Here is a 22,208-nt window from a genome sequence, read left to right as displayed (position 1 = left end):
ACTCTTCAGTCTTCATGAAAATGACAAGAGTTCGATCCCTCCCCCACCCCCTAGATTAGGATTTCGAAAAAAAAAAACATGATTTTTTTAAAGATACAAAACATAATTATTAAAATTATACATATTTTCTAATTTACTTTCATTTTTTAAACTTACTAATCATTTTTTTAATTGAACCAACCATGGATATAATATATGCGTCTAGATATTTAAAATGACAATTTAAGTTACCAAAAAATTTGAACATTACCTTGGTTTAGGGCTTATTACATAGCAATTGTAATTTTTCAAGATAATTTGGATATTACATTCCAATATACAAATTTAATCGATCTTATTAAAATCATATCAAAAACTATACAATTTACCAAACCATCTTGTTTATTCTTATCTATCATTTTTTTGTTATTCATGTTACATCTTCCTCATCCTTGTGATGTAACAAATGGTAAAGAGTAACATGATATTGAAAGACGAGAATAATAATAAAATATGATATATCATATAATGTTTGTAACGACCAAAATGTCCTTAACCACTATTAATTAATGAATATTATTGAGATAATTGAATAAATTACACTATTAAAATAAATTTAATTAAAATATAATAAATAAATTTAAAAAATATATGTTGCATTATAATGAAGGATGAGATCTTCAAAGGATCGACATACTCGTCCATTATACAAGATGAGAAATATAACTTCTGATTTCGATATTTTATATGGCAATGCCTTGTGAAGGGATGGTAATAGGCATGTGATGTAATTTTGATACGTAACAAAAATTTATATGAACTAAAATCCCGAATGTCACCCTTTTAAGCCGAAAACACTACGACCTCAATACATAGACAAAATCGACCGACCAAGTGATTCACAGCAGGCTATTTGCCAATTTCTCAAACCTTTGGGCAATGTGGCGATGATTACTTCTTTCGTACACCTCTATTAGTGAATGAACTGTCCTGGATACCAGCTCCTTTTTCTGGTCCGTAGATGCCATGTTTTTCACTTGGTCGCCTGAATTACTTGCGTCTCCAAGAGATGAGCACAATTCTTTAATCCAGAGCTCAAGGAAAACTGCTTTCTATATGAAAGAAGGAGAATAAATAATTGCTACACTAGTAAAAGCTTGAGTTGATAAAATTTACAGTTGAAAGGATATTTCATATGACAAAAATACTTCTAAAGCTAGCCTTAATCCAATTATCTTACTTTGATAAGAAACTCCCGTACGGTTTGGAGGTCACATGTTGCAGCAAGGCCAAGCAGATGCAACATAGTCGAAGTCAACTGTAACAAATATCAGTGAAGCACAAATAAAAATCCTTTCAGAAATTTCACATCCAGATTAACGATCTTCAATAATAGACATGGAAAATGAGATCAGTCACATCTTCCCATTACTTTTACCGTTTTACGGATGTTTCCGGTAAGAGCCAAACTTTTGGATTCACTATATGTTTATCAAGTTATTTTCAAACCAGTGCAGCAACCACAACAATGTTGGCGGAATCACATATCCAAGACAATATAAGTACAAGTCCGTCCATAAAGGGAAAAAAAGACGTACAAATTGAGTTCATTACCAGAAAAAAAATGATTGTTACCAATTTTATCTGGTTCCTATATCAATTTATTGCCACGATTGAACAAAAGGAGCAACTCACCTGCTTCTCAAGTGCAACCAAATATTTGAAGTTGGAAGGAGCAGAGATTTGATTTGAATTAAAGTTCTCAACTATATGCTCCACACCTTTGATGACATCATAATATGATCTACCATAATCTGCATAACCAATACACAATGAAAAAATAAATAAACAAATATAAAACAAATTAAAGATCAACAGTGAGAATTTTACTTTAAGAAAAATGAGACAATTATTTCTGTAAATCAAATTTAAGCAAAACAAAAATGAAATTACTTTGTCTCATATCAAGTAATAACGATGTTGCAAGTCATGCTCAACTGGAAACATGAAGATATCACCAAACTAAGCAGCTCGGGCCAGTTTGAATCTTTCAAAGAACTACTAATTTCTAGGAAGTCTTATGAAAAGCATTTGTGCTATGTAAGTGTAGTTATTTTAAATTGTCCACCAACCCATCAATTACATTTCAATTGTTGAGTTCCTTTGGATATCATTCAAAATAGCTGTGACAATTATTGCTCTCAAACACATTTGGTAATGACCCATTTATTTGTGTATGTTAACTTCACAAGTTACATCCTGAGCATATTAGCTAATCATACTTCGCTAGAACCAATTGCAGTAAAAGAAATAGAAGTAAGCTTACCAAACACTATCAGTTTTATATTTTAGGGATTTAATAACATTGAAATCCAATAAAATAAGAATCATACAAGTAGGATGTAGTTGGAGAAGAGAGTAGTCATTAGAACGAGAGTTCTGCTAGATATAAAAGAACTTCACCTTTAATCGTTTCTGGAACAGCCAAAGCAGCAGCCGCTTGTATCCTTATCTTAAAATTAGAAGAATCACGAAGAAGCAGCAAAAGAATACTAAAAACAGAAGCAGCCCTGTAAAATATGAGTTCGAACCATGAACTTACGTTAATACTTCAACTAAAAAACACATCAAATTTTTAACATACGCTCAAATATTGTATACTTTTTATGTCATAAAAATAGAAAAAGCTCAAAAAATTATTTATACCAATGAATTTGCATACATTTTAACACATTGTCAGACAGCAAACAGATAGGAAGTCAGTGCTAAAACACCCCATTATGACGGAGTTTCACCTGCCGATTACCACCCCAAATGAGCTATTTGCAACCGAGGATACTGCATATAGTCTTTTAGGTTACAAGTACACCGATGAGAGTCAAAAGTGTTTTGCTAAGAGTGGTGACGATCAAGTTGAAAATCCCTGTGATGTTGCTAAAAACTCTACTGACATTAAATGTAAGTTCTATAAAGACAATGTCCAATGTGCATATCAAAATAATAGAACGAGAAGGTTCACTGGGAAGGGAAATGCAGTGTCATACATCAGAATAGAGTTATGTGAACCATAATACAAGAACTGAGTGACAGACAGGTGTAAGTAGAACCTCACCAATCCTTGTCTTGTAGTTTCAAAGTTTTGTTGAAAAATAAATTGCTCAATGCATGACATACATTCCACTGAACCTGCAAGAGGTGTTCAATTCTAAGATAAACGATTCATTTAAAAATGTAACCGCCCATCGACGTTGTGATATTACCAACATTCCACTTAACCTTAACATTCCCAGTTGTCACACAAGAAAGAAATGCATGCACCATCTTTTCCAGCCATTCACAATTTTCGGAAGATGCTGGATGAAATGAATCACACCTATCTTCCAAATAATCACTTTGAGGTTTTACTCCATTGGATTTTAGTTTTGAACACAAAGAATCCGTAAGCTCCCCATGCAAGCAGTGCGGCCCTGTAAAATGGATAAATCTTGCAAGGTTCCCCAGAGCTCTGACAGCATTTGCTTTAACCTATGCATCATGCAAAATCAAATCATGCTAAAAAGCAACAGAGATAGATATACAAGAAAACAATATTTCTGAAAGCTACCATCATAAACACTTCAGGTATATTTTGAAAAATATAGCATAATCTTATACTGACTATCATTAAAGCATAACGTTCCAATTTCTAGACTCTTCAGCACTAGATAACTTTTCACATCATACATTTCGGTCTTCAGTAATTTTAATTGAATTAGACGGTATTTCACCAGAGAACATATATACGTAACTATTAAATGTTAGGAAAGTTTTTTTACACATCCACATTCAAATATTAAAGGGTTTAGGTTTTAAAGAGACTCACAAGCCTAAGCCCACTAGCCTAGGTTTCAGGCAAACAATACAATTTTAGGGGCTTAAACTTTAAACAAGGGCAAAGTATCACAATAATGAAGAAATTTGCAGGATATAATTAAAAACAAGTATTTATGTCAAAGTTTTACGAAGATTGATGCATTGCTTGTGCCCATAGTGTGTGGACTGCAAAAGAAAGTTTTTACTCGAAAAAATGTAGCATAGTAGAAAATCCTAGCTGATAATGATTACCTTGTCATTATCCATTGTCAGCCGTAAGGCACCATCAGCTAGTTGACATATAAATTGAGAGCTTTTCCTAGCTTCTGGTGCAATGTAAAACGTAAGGTTATAGAAAAGAAACCAGTATTAACTAAGAAAGATATAACCACCGATAGAACCTCTGTCAGCGTTCTGTAAATTCATGCAACGACCAAGAGAGTCACATATATTTGCTAATGCCCATGAAGCTGTAATACGGACCTGAAAGTTACCATTGAATGCATTTGTCAATTAATTATTTCAGACATGCTATCACAAAAACAAATAGAGGGGATATCTCAAAAGAGAAAAAGCACAAACAAGAAGTTATCACGAGAAATAAGCATAAGATTTTATTGGAAACAGGAGGAATAGATATATGTCATAAGACAAGTTCAAAGTTGAATAATGAAAACTCTTATATTAATTGTATGGTACGGTAAGTTCATTAATACAAGTGAATGGAATGCATAGAAAGAATACCAGATTCAGTGTTATCCATTCTAATGATGGTTATCAACTTTCAATAAATTCTCAGAACACAGATACAATCTCGCCACAACAAAGCTTTTGAAACCAAAAAAAATGTTTCAGTGAATATCTGTAAAATGGATAACATACTAAATTCAACAGCTACAACTTCTGTTTGTGGCATAAAAATATCAAAATCAGAACAAGTTTTCAAGTTACGAGACATGCTTCAATGTTTTTTTTAAAAAAAAATGAGATAATAAAAGCGGTAGAAAGAGGACAGTAAACTTTGAATACCTGGAAAAACAATCTCCACGAACCTTAGGTCATTAACTTGGAGAAAACATTGTTTCAATTTTTTTTAAAGAGAACTTGAATCGTTTACTCAACAGCAAATGTATTTTTCTCATGTACAATTTAACACCAATTACTTCTTATACACCTTCCCCTATAAAATCTTTATGAAACATCGCATATGACACTCTTTTCATAAACAGTTAGCGGCGAGAGTTGGTTGGATGAATGAATTACTTATCTAAATGGTTAAGATGTTAAGAGATCGGTCTTTGAAGTTAAACATTTCATTTCTATCACTGAAAAATGAAAACGGGAAATGCTTAATCTAAACACATTGAATTTTGGGCTTCTCAGGCCAGAAATGTGGCTGCAATCCAATCAGAATCTCAAACAGTTTTTACATGTAGAAACAGAGCTGTAAGATTTGTTCGAGTCGTGATGAAACTTAACGAGTTAAGTTTAACAAGTCGAGATGCCTATGCATTTTATGACATTATTAATTTCTTGTTTCAAACTTTCTGAGGCTGCACTAATATCGAAAGAATTTACCCGTGGTTGCATTTGATCAAAAATTAGGCTCTAAATATTGTTCAGTTGTGCACACGCAACCTAAAGAAAAGCACGGCACAGTAAGAACTAGCATAGCGGGACATGACAGCGAGAGCAAAGAACTTACTGAAACTAGAGGATAACAAGTATTATGCTCGCACGCATGGATAAACTTCCCCAGGATCTCTGTGTGGCTAAGAACAAAAAATAATATGGATTTTGCTTAATACTCACCTTGCATAAAATTCAAATAGCAGCAACATTTAATTACCTATGATATAATAGCGGAAAACATGCAATAACACCAATGGCACGGCAAGCGGCTGATCTAACTGAAGGGACATCATCGCTCAGAGCAGCATCAATCTACCAAGAATCAAAGCAACAAAAATAAAAAAATTTCTTTCTGATTCACTAGACCAAAGCACAGTTCTAAAGTTATTTCGGAACTTACAGACGAACTAATAATAAATTCCTGTTTGTCCTCGCACAATGAAAAAAAGACAGATGAAGTCATTCCAGCAAAGCAGGTAATTGATGCAGCCCTTACCTTTCAATGAAAAACAAAAGGGAATATTATTGCACAAAATCCCATTGGCAAATTGATATCACGGGAAGCTTAATATGAGATCAGGTACATGGCCAGATCAGATTGAAGGCAACCATGGATTAGCTCATAACAAGAAAATTCTATCTTAATGTTATTCATTCAGGATGAATAATATATGTGACCTGATAAAAGCGTGGAAAAGTAAAGCATCGCAGCAAATAATCAATGGACCAAACTTTTAACTCTCACACTGAATGCGATGGAGGAGTTAGAGCCCTTACAGCAACCAACTAAATAGATTATGTATGGACTAAGAAAAGAGGAGTGCACATTCGGAAATATAATTTTTCCCTCCATCTGCTAATGCTCTCTTGATTTCCATCCTTTCCCTCCCTTTCAACGCCAAAAATTGAAAAACAGGAACAAAAGACAATGAGGACAGCGGTGATACATGTTCAACTACACACCCAGTTACCAAGGAACACATATCAATGAATAGATATCTCCAAATACACCCAACTACATCAAAATTGAACAAATATAATATAGTCTAATAAATGTAGGACTTATTTATCTTCTACTTCCTAGAACAAATACAAAGTAACATGCATTACCAAGTACCACAAAATGCATCCCTGCAGTGTAAAATCAAGTAGCTGCCATTTGGAAAAGAAAAAAGTTAATAGCAGGCTTTTGCCATTCACACTTGCTTATTGGAGAATCTACTCTACACTCGTCCAAAAGATGAAGAATGTTTCAAACCAGAAGAAACCAAAAAATTTAAAATCGTAAAGTTAGAAAATACACAGATGCAGTAACATCAGTACAACAAAAATAACCTTTAATGCCACACATTATGCCCACAGTAACCAAGATATTCATATAGGAAATATTGTAACACGGAATTTCATCTGAACCAACCATAGCTGATGAATGTTTGATAATCAGAGGCATATGTTTGACTGTTACTTCAAGCCACCGCTCTCTTGCCAGCAAACATGTTTTAGATTCATCCTTCATTGATGCAGGGGTCTCTAAGTCGTAAAATGGAGCCGATGAGATTGCCTTGGTTTTGATATAGTCAGATGTAAACGGGTTACCAAGAAATTTATCATCTGCAAGATCTTCAGTTCCTTTAAAGCCAGATACAGCACGAAGACATTCATCCAAAACCTGTAAAAACAGGTCATGCAATGGTATGAACTAGAAAAACTAAAGCATACTTGTTATACATCACTTTTACCAAATGCTGTGAAGGGAAAAATACAGGTACCACACCACCATTGTACATAATCTAACGTACATCAAGATCCAAATTCCAGATAAAATGCAGACAAGACATTATAAGATAAAATATATAGATTTACACATATCAATCCATCATGCAACCCAGGTGGGAACAATTGGTGCCAGCGCAATCTGATGACATGCTTGCCAGATGTGCAACATAAGCCAAACTATAAAACAATGTACCTTTATGGTCATTGTCTCATGGCAGTAATCATCTTTTGGGACTTACAGATAAAAGTTTTCAGCAAGTGTTTAATTTGAAAATGCTTCAGCTTCACTCCGAAAATAAGTGTAAAACTTGGGAAGCAACACATATTCTAGTATTTTAATACAAAGGCAACCAAAATTAATCTTCAAATAAAACACAAAAACCATGGTTAGTTCATAAATAAGCCTACAATAATTCCAAGAGTGTATCACATGCTGGAATCAATATGACTGAAGTTATGTATACAAAAACACAATTATTTTCCTTCACTATTTTATACAGCTTAATAAAAGGAATTGGAGATGAAGGTCGAGGAGAACTGAAGAGTAGGAAGCAAAAATTATAGACAATGGAGCTGACATATGATATTGAATTTCAGTAAATAGAAGTTAATATAATGCTAAGCAGCAAAACTGTGACCATCTTCAACCTATAAATCTGATTGATTTTGCCTTGCCCCTTTTTACCGCAATCCCTTAATTTCACTATCTCATCTCAATGTCAACATATTTTCTCTAATTTTTAACATCGCAGGCGAACTGATCACAACAACCTCATGGAAACAAAATAGACAATAACGGCGTGATTGATCACACCCTAATAAATATCAAGAGGAAGCGGTTTCAGGGAAAAAATGATAGTTAAATAGAAATTATTAAGAAAATGGCCACATCCACCTTAATTGATGCAGTCATGACTCTCTCCTTCATTGCTGCAACAGCGTGCTCGGTATTACTCCTCCATGATCTTGTGGGAATGTCTGTAGAAAAGCTCAAAACTCTGTAAACAACAGAGGATATTTTTTCCCAGCATAAAGTCATCGCTTGTGGATAGTTGTGTGCCAATGATTTCAGAGCCTGCAGTAGATATGTATGAATAGGAATGCTTGAAAAACATAGTAAACAAGGAGCTTGATTAAAACTTTAATGAATGATCATCGGGGAGGTATCTTAATACTTGAAAACATAGTAAACAAGGAGCTAGATTAGAACTTTAATAAATGATCATCGGGGAGGTATCTTGTTAAGGGTCAAAGATAGGGATGGCATTTGAGTAACTAATTTAAGAATATCACAAATAACATAATTGGGAAACAGAGCAACAGTGAAGACAAGAAAAATCTTTATGCATTTGCAAAAGATTAACTTTAACAACACACATAAAAAAGATTGTGGATACATAGGAAAAACTATGAAATAACAATCCATACCATAAAGATCACAGTGACCTTAAATCCTTGATATAATAAATGAGAAAATTTTAATATAAACAACAAAGTCATTCCAAGCAGTAGCTAGGATTCAACTAATGTATCCAATTATATCGTATTTAACTATCAAATTAATTTTTAGATACCTATTATCCAACAAATAACTAATCGTTTGAATTTCCAACAAAGTAGCTGCACTTTTGCACTGAAGTTTAACTCAAATTCAATGGTTTTGCAAAAGTATAAACAGAATCACCAACAGATGTTGAAGCACACAATGTGAAAACTTCAAAACATGAACTCAAAATTTCTTTATTACCTGAAATGCTTCTACGCTTAATGATGGACTCGATGATTGATCAGAATATTGAAATAAGGTATACAAAACACCAGACTTGTGTTGCTCTTCGTAAAGTCCTGCAAAATCATGTTACAGTAAAAATGAATGCACTCACTCTGAAATCTTATTGTAATTATCCATCAAAAGAAATTGAGAAACATATATATGAGTATAAGTTATCCTCGGTGAAACAGGTCAATCCGCATATTTAATAAATATAGGAAAAATAAATTGTCTAGATTAAATAATATCTCCTTTCTATAGATTCACCTTCAAAATCCTTTAACCCTAGACCCTAGAAAACAGTCAAAGGAACAAGGAAAATGCACGCAACAGACCTGTTGATACTTCCACCTGAAGCATATCACTCACATGCATTGATGGAGGAGACACAGAAAGAGCAATGTTCAAGCAATTAATTGCAGATTCCTGTAATGTAGTCAGAAGACCCATAGATCACATTTTTTATTCTTTCCAAAGATAATTTTAGATAGAGAACAAAATGAAATATGTAATTAAAAAAGCAATACACATGTCATCAGTATCAGATGAACAAAATATAAACCAAGTCCAGGAAGCAAACAGCAGTGGATTTCATGATCTTGAGACAAATTCAGAGCCATCAATCACAACACAACGACAGAACTTGCAAAAAAATATACAGGAATACCGACCATTAAGCTAATTCGATAACTTTGGAAGGAAAAACTTTCATTGATTCTCGACTGAACTGAAGAGATGACCATTGGCAGTAGCTCTTCAGGCATTCTTGAATATCTGCAAAAGGTGTAAATACATTTAAGCATTAATCAGAGTAAGTGAGTTAATGGAAACATCTACAAACAAAACTGGTGTTTATACATGCATTCTCTGTTTTGACTAATGAAACTTCAGCCAATATATACATAGATTTACGAGAGGCCAAAGATTTAAGAACAAAAAAGAGGCCACAACTTTGAATAATTGACATTGGTGGTCAAAACCTCTGCATCACAGCACCAGTGGGTCCCAGAGTGGAGATAAAGGAAGAACTCATTACACTTAGATGACAAAAATCCTAGGGTTCACCAGATTGCTGAGGTCACAAACACCTGGTCAACAATTTAATTCCTAACTGCAGCTACCTCTCACAAATGTCTCATGATTCATCTTGGACTAGTCCATCAAAGCCATAAAGAATCTAATCAAATGTGAAAAAACAAAATTCTCTCAGTAATTTTGAAGATTAGATGAGCACTTACGGTGTTGATGATACCAAATGCATCAGGATTTTAAATGACAACTCCAACAATCTAGCCTGAGTTTCTTGTTTGATTACGTACAAAGTACCTATTTATAGAAAATGAAATTTGATATCTTATAATAGTTTATTAAAAAGGAGAATCCAAGAAGAAACTGTGAAAAGGGACATGAAATTGTTCGAGGACAAAATAAACAGAACAGAAAAACATTCGTATAAAATGTGCATATTCATTCCAGTACCTGAATGTAACTGCATTAATATTTGCCCGAGAGAACTAGAAAGTGATGTGAAAGACCCACATTTGGAAGGCGATTTATATTCTGCTACTTGAAGGGAAACTGATGCAGGCCCATCCAACATTGCCATTATAGTAGAGCCAGCTGTGATCCGCACCTAGGCAACACAATACAAAATCTCAGTATGTCAACTGCAGGCAAAATTGATAGCAATTGCTATTTGATGATTTATGGCCTGAATGACCAAAAAATTACTATAATTGCATCAAGTTCTCTAGAAATAGACGATTAGAAAAAAAGAGAATGCCAGAAGTAAACTAATTTAAATGCTACCTTTGAATTAGGATCAAAAAGAAAGCAACTCATCAGAGTAGTGTCATATTTCCTGCAAATAAAATAACAGTTACCTGAACAATATGAAGAAACAGGAAAGACATTTGAAGTTTCCAATCACATATATTTCTCACGGAACATTAACAACCACCACATCTCAAAAACATGGACTCACCTATGCTGTAGCACATCACTGGATGACAAAAGCATCGCCCATTGGACAGTGAAGGATTTGGGATCAGCTCGACATAGATCCTTTTTATGCAAAATCAAGAGTTGGAGGCAAAAAAAAAAGCGAAATGTAATATATCAGTGAATAATACTAAATATAAAACAACTTAATAATACCAAGTTACAGTTATAGCAAAACCTTCCTATAAAATGAATCAGGATGAAGAATATTAATAGAGCAAACCTGAATACAGACGATTGCACCTAATCTAGCCTTAGCAAAAAGGACAACACAATTGTCTTTAACTGATCCATCACTATCACTGCAATCTGAATCTGATGATGTAAAATAAATTTTACAGAAACTATCTTCACGTAAAATAGAAGAACCATCCTCCTCATGCTGCGTATTTTTCACAGCCTTCTTTCGTAAATGTGGAGGTCGATAAGGACCATTTCCTGATTTACTTGACGCAGCAAAATGCGGATTTTTACTCATTGAGGTGTCCTTCTCACTGGCAGGTTGATTCGTTGCATATGAATTATTTACAAGGCCATATCTAAAAAATATCCTCAATGCTGCCACAAAGCCAGACACCTTAAATTATAGCAAATCCTGATTGGTAAATGAACATAGGAAATGAAAATAATCTTTCCATATATTCACAAGTAGTTTCTTACATGGCCTGCTAAATTTCCTCTAGGATCTGCTACAACCAAGTGCAGACAGTGGAGAAGCTCAACATAGAATCTGCCCAAGATGAGGTAACACCATAAGAATTTCAGGAAAATAAACTACCAACACTTGTACAAAAGGAAAGAGATGTTTACTTGGCAACAATCTTATCTTCCACGAGAAAACTCTTAGATGCTAAGATGTCCATAACCTTACTCAGGACCTGAACCAAAAACCTAAATTTAGTGATTTCAAGACCACGTCATTAACTGTCTCTCAAATTGATCGTTCCTTTAGGTCTTGCCTGAGGGGTACATACCTCAATTATTGACTGCCAAATGTTAACTGATAAAGAAGAACCAACATCTGAGTGTACTTTACCAACCATAATAAATGCAACTGTTAGAGTTTCCCACACAATGTTATATCCAGGTAATTGGTCACCATCAACAAAGTAAGTTGAAAATAACCCTTGAAAACATCCAACCACTTGAAGAAGGAATGTTAAAAGCTTCTCATTCTCAACAAGTAAAACCGCTCTCTGACTTAGACCATAAAGGCGTCTGAAAAATAGATCCATGACAAGAATATTATTCATAAGAAATGCACAGCCATCACAACTAGAAAGTTAAACACTGAACATGAAGACACAAATATAGGAGCTTTTTTTTTTAGAAGAAATTATTTATTAATGATAGAAATAATATTACATATTAAGTTTCTTCATATTGTAGTGGCATTAAAGAAATAAAATAGCAACACTCATAACAAAACAAAAAAAAATAAAAAAAGGAAACTAGTTACAGATAATCTCGAGAATCATTCCTAACCAAATATCTTGATTATTACGACAAATCCTAAAAAATAAAGGAAAACATATTTTTCTATTTCAACACTCCCCTCAAGTTGGAATAAAAATATCTTTCATAGCCAACTTCCATATTAAATAAATTCTCGAACATTAACTTCACCAAACCTTTCATTCGAAAATCAACAACCTGCTTGTGAGTAGGAACATATGGCATACAAATAATTCTGCCATCATTTCTTACCTTAATAAAATGCCAGTCAACTTCTACATGCTAAGTCATATCATAAGAAAATTGGCTTGTGAACAATAGCATCAGATTTGTTGTCACCATAAACGTTGAAGGGTGATCGAGTGAAGGCGTTTGATTCTTCAAGAAACCCTTTTAACCATTAGACTTCACAAACTCCATGAACAAGTGTTTTTGCCACCACATTTTGTTTCTTACTCCTTGTTACCAAATTTCCATTATCACCTATGTATGTCCAGTATCCCCATCCTGCTCTTCTATCCACAATACGACCTTTGAAAGTTTGTGACAGCAGATTACATCAAGTTTTGTTACATTAGGCACAATTTTTTTTTTTAATAAGAAACTAGAATTTTATTATAATAGTGATAGAGTTTACACAGCTAGTGGATGAGCAATTCACGAGACACCTAAATAGTCAGGGATGAGCAATCCATGAGACACCTATACCACTTGCAAGTTCAACCATCCCTTTCCCGGTAGTAAGAGAATATTACCAGCAGCAAGCTGAATGGTGTCACCGCCAGAAAAAGGAGTATATTAACGAAACAAATGAGATAAACTAGTCATATAATCAGAGGCTCCCGAATCAATTAGTCAACGAGAAAAATTAATGTTTGTAGAAAAAGCAAACAGATTTCCACCTGTTACTAGTGGTAATAAAAAATTAGAAGTACCAACTACCAACAAAGGACTGAGCAACATTTCAGCAGGCTGCTGTCAACTGAGCTTTGGCTTCGAATACATTGGCTTCCCATGAATCTTCCAGCAAGTTTATATAGTATGACATGGCCTGTGGCATTTTTCACACTACACACAGGGCATTTCATCATTCTACTGCAAATTTGCACCAATCTTTGCAAGAGCATGGGCATCCTTTGAAAGTTGAAACTGAGGCCGAATTTTTGGTTGTGCTAATTGAATGGATCTTTTTTCCAAGCATTACTACACGTGCCAGGTTTTCTTCACGACACACTTTGAAGTTAGGGGTTTTCTTACGATGATTTGTCCACAAACTTCATTGAACACCGCATTGATACCACAAGAAATTTTAAAACTCATTCGCTATAGACAATTTTCTGGTAATGAATATTAACTGTTGTGACCTTTCCAGTCATAATCGTTGTAGAGATCCAAGTCATGTCACACAGGCTCGAGAGAATTAACCTCGTTGGTAACAAAATTATTATCTTGACAGATATTTGCAAGCTTCGAAGTTAGTTCATACACGAATAATTGCCCATATCAGACCCTACTACCAACAAGTTGGAAAGTGAAGTGCGCATCTAGACGCCTAGGGTTTGGTGGTCCCTATATCCCTTTGAGATAAGGAGAAGGCATGCCGTGGTGAAGAAGGTGGCTCATCCCCCACAATCATCAAACACACTCTTTCTGGTCTGGAAAGAAAGAATAGAGGATTCAATGTCGGCGAATCCCACAGCTCTTTTGGGCTGGAGTAGCACGAGGAACGAGAACTTATATCTTCTTAAGTGGAACTTACTACTACCCACATCATGACCATTGAATTATCTGCATCCCAGGGTTGCATACATCGGATATGTAACTTAAGCTTCTCGAGCATCTCCACTTAGATAATCAATTTTCCCCATCGCGTTACCAAATACATTGTGACTAGTATAAAATGTTATTACTCATTACAGTTGATGTGGATGGTATTTATTTGGACTCTGTGATTCGGAATTGGAGGCGCGGGAAGAATAGTTAATATTGAGTGGTCGTGAAGCAAAGGCAGGTCCTGGAGATAATTCAGATGACGTGGTAGAGATTTTCAGTGATGCGGATTAAGTTTTAACAAAAATTGAATTAATCATTGTTTAATACCACAAAGGCACATGGACGACCAGCGAAAGAAATAATAAATCTGTATTTTTCCATATTATAAATGTCAAGCAAATAATATGGCTGCGCTCAAAATTAAACAAAAAGAAAAAAGGAAACTAATTACAGTCAATCCCTAAAATAACTCCTAATCAAAAAGCTTCACTGATCATAAATCCTAGAAAAAGAGGAAAACAATCTATTCAACATGAGTAGATCTTGTCTCAGAATCAAACGTACAAAACCTTCATCGTCTTTGCTTGGAAAATAATTTCTAAGCATGTAAGAGAATTAACAGAAAAAGGAAGGAACATGAAAGAGGAGGGGGGTGTCTGGGAAGCGAAAAGAGTACAAACCGTAAACTTTCCAAACACTGTTTCGTAGCTTTAAGTGCAACACCATTTCCAATCGACACGATCCTTTTTTCTCCTTTGCCCAGGAAAATTTCAACCATCCTTTCGAAAGAGTCAAACACAAGCGCCCAAGATGTTGAATTCATTTCCAAAGAAGCACAATGGCAGACATCATGGAACTGCAACAAAATGAGAACCGACATTATTACTGACCAAAAAGTTGCATCTCTCACAAGAAATTTGATTTTAAGATGGTGATGGATGAGAAAAGAAATCATCGCCACATCAACAAAATTTTGAACATTCAATATTTTCAAGAGAACAACTATAGAAAAAACAAAATTTCTTCTATTGACTTAAATATGTTGTAAAAAGATCATATGGTTCTATTTTACATTCTCCCATCTAATAATAAATAGCACATTCAAAACAATTAGTTTATATCAAAGCTATTCAGAATTGTGAGTTGTTCCCATTGACATGTGAATTCAATTACTCAGAGTTGTGAGTTCTCGGAATGCCGCTGCAAAACCACACACGAGATGCAGCTCATAAAGCAGTCTCTTGACTATCTAAGCAAAACATGAATCACGGATAGCGGTCCAAACATGAGAAACGTAAAATATAAAAAATGAAAATTACCAAGAGGGATAATTTAGTGAAGGCCTGAGTAACGTCCTGAACTCCTTCAAAACGAGATATATGCCGAGCCAACTCCATCAAAAACATCAAGTCAGACGTGACCTACAAGCGAAAAGCACAACATCCCCCATCATATCAGATCACAGAGAGAAAGAGAGAGAGAAAGATGATACCTCGTGAGAAGGCAATTCTGGAGCGGCGGTGAGGAGAGAATCATATTGAGAAAATACGAGTTGGTCCAGGAGGTGGAGGATAGTAAGGGTAGGCGGTGACGCCAAGGTTTCGTCCCTCAGGGTCAGAAACGTCGTTCTCCACGACCTTGCTGCAGGCGACATTTCTGCTTGCAGAGCAAATTTCTCTGTTATTCTCTTGGTGGCCATATTCATTATGTGTGTACCGTGAATGCAAAGTGCCCACTATTGAAAAGCATCTGCTTTTCGAACGATGACTCCGCCTACAGACCCTTCCCGCTCCACCTGCAGGAACTTCCACCGCCTCGACTCCCCACACCGCGAGCACTTCCGAGTCGTACGGCCGGAGCTCCTATTGCAGTTCCGTCTATCTCTTCGTCGTCGATTTGGTCGGCCTAATATGCCTCCTACATTTTGTTCGCATTTGCCGGAATTGGGTTTTTCTCTTTTCTATTTCTATGTGAGGGTAAAAATGTATAATGTCACAGATCAGACTTGTGATATCGAAATTCCGAAATTTTTCTATGGAAAAAATTCACACCAATACCATAATGATACCGAAAAAAAATTCGATATACCGAAAAAATGTGATATACCTAAAAACATGTCGGTACGGTATGATTATTTTTCGGTAATTTCGGTATTTTTCCCACCCATCATGTTCTATAACATTGGTCGCAAAACTCGAAGACCTAATGCATATATGTGTGTAACTGAATGATTATCCAGAATTAGCAAATCAGTGGAACAATACAATTGACGTGTGGTTCCGGGGGGGAAAATCAGAATTAAGAACTAATTTGTAAATTTTAAAATTAAATTTATTATATTTTGAAATTAAAATGACATGAAGTTAAACGTGTAAATATATTTTTGAAATGATCAAAAATATTTACAAACATTCTAGTGAGTTTAGGCTGAAAAAGCCAATATAATAATAATTTTTATTTTTATTTTTTTAACATTATAGTGAGTTTAGGCTGAAAAATCCAATATACTAATAATTTTTTATTATTTTTTTTTAAAATTAATAATAAAATGTTTGACAACAAATTGTTTTAAAAAACATTTAGGAAAATGCTTATTTAAAAACTAGAATTTTCTGCTTTTGGACCTGTGGGACCCTTAACTCCTAATCGTTATTACAATACAATCAGATTAGGGTTTAATTAATCACATCGGAAAACGGGTTTAAAATTTCTTTACAATGAGCCCAAAATATCTCTTCTGATATTCAAATACTAAAAATAGTATCTAAATTCAAATCATAAAACATGCCCACACGAAATCAAAACCAATCATATACAAACAACTCATATCCTCGGGACATGCCCCGGTATATAGATACATATACATATATACTGGGAACAAGACATAAACAAAAACCTCAGCCCAAGCTGTGGCTTCCTCCAGAAGTGCCCTCTCTGGCCTCCTGATATCCTGGAGTACCTGCCATTGTCCACACACAAAGACAACAACAGCCCCCCCTTGGGGGTGAGCAAAGCTCCGTATGGAACAACCAATCATATATACCACAGATATCTAAACAATGATATATGGTATGCAATGCATGTATGTCGTGGAGGTATAGGGTCAAATGCCCATCCACTGAGCACATGTCAGAATCAATCGAATCGCTATCAAATCAAATCAATGCTCGAGCTGGCACACCGGCCGATATGGGAATATACATATGACAACGTCGACGAAGCGTCGTCAATCCCACATTTCATATCCAATCATATGGGGCCACAATTGTCTATGCTTTACGGGTCATATAATACCGGCATAGCGATTGTGTTCACAAACCCCGGAATCCAATCAAATCATATCAGGGTATCCAAGGATCATAGCTCAACGTGTATGTCATGTATCGATGTATGCATAAAATGATGTGTGTTAACAAAACATTTATTTTATACATCGATACTCAAATCTCAATGTCATGTATGCCACATCAAATCATCAAATAGGCACATAGACACGTATTCCAATCCAATCCAATCAAATCAATCCAATCATATATCATATAATACAGATACCTGTCGTATGTTACCCGGTCGCAACATACCTCAATTCTTCGTTCCAAATTGATGTAGTCTGCAGATACACTTTATCTACATCAATTACATATTCACTTCAATCAATAACATGCTCCAGAATCATTAATATGAGTTTCAAATATCATTTGAAACTTCAATAATTCATATCAAATTCAAATCATATCATAATTCAATTCCGACTTCGAATACGAGTTTATTGTCGGATATTCTACTACATATCAGAAATTCAACTTCAAATACATGCTATTCCAGCACTATGATATTTAAAGCTGCTGAGACCACAAGAAAATTACCTCAGTCAGAAGCCCTCGACGCGACGATCACAAATATATAATTTGTTTCGCGTTTAGACGGCGTTTCAAAGTCGATTCGGACGATAGAATTTTGAAATCTCGAACTTTCCTCTCGATTTACGGTGAAGAATGAAGAAAAATAAAGCAGAAGTCTCGTACTTATCACCACCGTTCTCGCGCTCGGGCGGTAGAATTCTCGCGCCCGAGCGCGAGACATTCTGCCCCCGGATTTTACTTGTGCCGCGCTCGGGCGGTAGAAAGTTACCGCTCGGGCGCGGAACATTCTGCCCGAACATCACCTTTCAGATAGCATGGCGCTCGGGCGGTAATTTTATACCGCTCGGGCGCCACATGTTCTGTACAAATTATTAGTTTTTGTACTATATTGGCGTCCGGCCTTTCCAATCGAGCTCTTACCACGTCAATTCATATTCAATATTCATTTTCTCAATTCTATTGTCATAAGATACATCAAATACCTAATCATATGACAATTTCATTAATTATCGATAATCACGTAGGATTTACGATAATACGATGCACGGTCCTTACACTTTTGCTTCTACCTCTAATTAAAACTGAAAAAATTAACATGTACCAAACTTCAAAATGACTTCTGTTTTTTTTTAAAATAAAAATACTTAAAAAATTATACTTGAGTGTTTTTTAAGTTACCGCTAATAATATAAATGCAGAACACAAGATAAGTCTGCCAGAGAATTATTGGCAATGAAGATTAAATGGCAAAACTTGTTGGATCAGAAGTGTGCAAGATCCGATATGGCAAGGAGTTAGAAGAACCCTATTATTTGTGAATTGCATTTTCTGGGTTCATCTTTCCGAGCCAAAATGTGGTTGTATCATCACAAGTCCTAAGATGCCAAAATCTTTGAATCTTCACCAATCAATGACTATATAATATAGTGATACATCACTCTCACAATACCCTATGGCATAGTTTGGTACATAAGATAAGGAAGTGATAGATAAATAATCCTCCTTATCCTATGTTTGGTACATTTTTAAAAAGCTTATGATAATATCATGAGCCCTTGATAAATAATTTTTTTCAAAGATAAAACATCCCTTCTATTAGGTGTGATAGTTTTAATTTAAGGATAAAATATACTACAAATGACATAATTACCCTCAATTTATAAATGATTTGTATAAATTTATACTAGTAGGTAGAAATTAAAATCAAATAAATATTTTTATTATTTTTTTATATCATATAATATGATAATTATATAAATTGATTTTTATAAATCTCAATAAAATTATTAGTATCACCCAATTAACCTTAAAATTTGATATTTGACTTGACTCACAAAATCAAAGGCTCAATTATCATATTATATAATATATAAATTAGGTAAAAATAAATAAATCATGCAAGCACTATCGACACATGAACAAATAAAAAATATGAAGTCAAGCAACAACTTTGAAATTATAAAATTTATTATGATAAGGTTAATTTTGTCATTACAATCTAATATATAAATTTAATCACTCTTATTAAAATCATACCAAACATTAAATATGGTATCTTACATCTTATTTATTTTAATTTATCCTTATATTATATATCACATGCTTATCCTATCATGTATACCAAACTATGCCTATATATACTTTTATGAACCGTCGCTGGTGTGGGGCATGTCTTAATGTGTACCTATGAATTAACATAAGATCTCGAATGTATATATGTTCCATAGAGAATGAATTCACATACAATGTTTGCATTTGTTGATGAACAATCCAGTTATTTAAATTTTATCATCCAAATCATTAAACATTTGTTCTTACCACCAAGTAAAAAGAAATTTATTAAAGCCGACTGATCATTCGACATTTCGTTGTCTGATGATCACTAGGGCGGCGGGGACTAAACCTGAAGAAGACGCTAAACGGTAATCAGTTTTCAATTATGGAACGAGTACATAATCAGCGGTCAAGTGATACATATCCTCACAGTCATATATATTACTTGAAGTTCACTCAAATTGGTAATGCTTGTCAACAGTTTCAGATACATCCCAAGTGCAACTCATTCCCTTGGGGAACACAACCAAGTCACCAGCGCCAATTTCAACCGCCTCATCAGATCCATCAGGATACACTTTCACCTTTCCCTTCAACAGGTAGCACGTCTCTCGTGAAGAGTATGTCCACGGAAATTTGCTTGCAGGGACAACCCCACCTTTAAGCAAACAAGAAACGAAGATGTGGTTATGTGAGAAACCAAAAGAGAGAGATATATATTGATATAATAACGTTTACAGAACTCACACTAATGATCTATTGAGTCCAGCAAACATGATATCTATAATAAAATGATGATAGAATTCATAAACTGCTGATTTTGTTTTAAATCGATAAGCCTCGTCCAATGATGGTTACACAAGTTAGCATTCATCAACTGCTGATTTTGTATCCCGAGATTGAAAATCTAGAGGAAACGTTATATGGAGAGAATGTGTTCTGATTGCTTTGTTCTATCTCTTCTTTCTTCATTTCTTCCTTAATTTATAATTGAATCTAACAGAATGCCGTTCAAGTTGGCTTCCATTCCTAGACATATATATGTTCAATATCATCAATGTATTGGTAAAATGCAAAGGATAACCGGATAATCACATTCTAAAAATAAAGCTCCATTGTTCCAGTCAATTTTCAATAATTCAAGCAACACACCAATCTCAGGCTATCTTAGAAAAACACATTCCAGCAAACGCCTGGCGAGATGCTATTCAACAAACTCTAGGGTGTCTCCGATATCAGATACTGAGACAAAGATGACCTCTTTCATTACGAAGCGCGAAAAAATGAATTATTTTGTTGTACACTAACCTCAACCTCAATAGCAAGACTGAAAAAAACATGCAATCTCAGCTGGAGAAGATTTTTCAAATGAGAGTAAAATTACACAAGAGCGAGAGATATATATTTACTTGGGCCAAGAGCGAACACCGAGGTCGGAAAGTTTAGCTTCAGTGGGGTTGCTGACTATCTTGATTCCCGATTTCTCCGTCTCTGTTGTGGAGGAGGCCATGATTTTCGCACCTCTGTAATCGGAATCGAAAGCGAGTCGGCGGCGATAAATAAACCCTGTCGATGTTCCGATTCTCCCAAGTACACTGGGTTCTTGTCATCTTGTTTAGGGTTTTAAAGCTGTGCAGATTGGGAAATAAGGCAGCTACGGGATACGTGTGGGGGCAAAGAAATAATATTTCAAAATTATTGCCTGGAAATAATTACTGGTACTGTGTGGCAGCCCCATCCTATAAAATATTATATTTTTATTTTTATTTTTTGAGAGTAGGTAACAACTCGTAGAAGTAAATTATATCTTATGTTTTTCTTTAAATTTGTATATTATATATTATTTATTGTAAATTAATCGGGTTTTTTTCCCAAAGAAATACGGTTTGATTAATTGTTCGCAATAATAATGCAAATTTATGGCACATATAGTATTTTATCGTTACCTATATTTATAGATATAGGAAAATTTTTAAACTGGTAGATTTTGTTTAGCTATTATTTTATCAATTTATGTAAAGTTTTTTTTAAAAGGAGTCAATTATAAATTATTTATAAAATTACTTCATTTTACATTTAGATATGGATTTTAGATACATATATTTTGAATGCATTCAAATATATTTTCGTTGTTTTAGATAAATAAGATCATGAACTTCAAATTCAACATTATATTTATATTAATTAAAATGAATTTCAAACTCAATAATTATATCATTTGAAATTCATTTTATTTTTGTATGAATCTATATTTAAGATTTGATCAACTTTTCGTTGTTAACAATAAAACTCTGATGGAAATTTATTTCTTCAAGTACATCATCATAGTTTAAAATTAAAGGCTAGCATTCCCCTTCAAGAAACCTCGTGTGGACATCAAAATTACAGTAATATGCTCAACCAACATAATTGCTTGGATCCCACATGAATTAGTATGACGAAGCTTCACCGGGTAGAGCATACTCAAAGCTTCCAAAGCACTCTCGTATACTCGAAGTATAAGTTATAAACTAAATAATTGCAAGAAGAAATCATGTCTTTATCAATTGGTC

At 34.5% G+C, this 22,208-nt stretch overlaps 1 protein-coding gene and 1 pseudogene across 3 annotated transcripts; both read right to left on the bottom strand.

The window, feature by feature from the left end:
* Positions 1-592: 592 nt before the first annotated feature.
* On the bottom strand, positions 593-16,245 carry LOC140825630 (uncharacterized). Of its 3 annotated transcripts, XM_073187525.1 has the most exons (27): positions 15,732-16,245; positions 15,559-15,660; positions 14,920-15,095; positions 11,986-12,229; positions 11,822-11,889; positions 11,672-11,741; positions 11,235-11,588; positions 10,995-11,074; positions 10,820-10,871; positions 10,490-10,643; positions 10,249-10,336; positions 9,682-9,784; positions 9,346-9,436; positions 8,987-9,084; positions 8,135-8,314; positions 6,881-7,132; positions 5,864-5,959; positions 5,681-5,775; positions 5,537-5,603; positions 4,233-4,314; positions 4,084-4,157; positions 3,256-3,504; positions 3,092-3,165; positions 2,443-2,549; positions 1,675-1,793; positions 1,220-1,297; positions 593-1,091 (listed from the first exon to the last, which is right to left on the bottom strand). In XM_073187525.1, exons 1-27 carry the CDS (start codon positions 15,942-15,944, stop codon positions 879-881), a joined length of 3,579 nt encoding a protein of 1,192 aa, XP_073043626.1. In that variant the 5' UTR covers positions 15,945-16,245; the 3' UTR covers positions 593-878. The 3 variants fall into 3 exon arrangements, 1 of the variants encoding a protein (XP_073043626.1); XR_012116721.1 differs by lacking the exons at positions 593-1,091; positions 1,220-1,297; positions 1,675-1,793 and adding an exon at positions 2,702-2,922; XR_012116720.1 differs by lacking the exons at positions 593-1,091; positions 1,220-1,297; positions 1,675-1,793 and adding an exon at positions 2,775-2,922.
* Positions 16,246-20,018: 3,773 nt separating this feature from the next.
* Positions 20,019-21,346, bottom strand: LOC140828072 (uncharacterized; annotated as a pseudogene).
* Positions 21,347-22,208: the final 862 nt, after the last annotated feature.

The sequence above is a fragment of the Primulina eburnea genome, chromosome 3 (assembly GCF_022965805.1).
Source record: "Primulina eburnea isolate SZY01 chromosome 3, ASM2296580v1, whole genome shotgun sequence".
Lineage (NCBI taxonomy): Eukaryota > Viridiplantae > Streptophyta > Magnoliopsida > Lamiales > Gesneriaceae > Primulina > Primulina eburnea.
The sequence above is the reverse complement of the archived record's forward strand: the minus strand, read 5'-3'. Positions and strand labels throughout refer to the sequence as shown.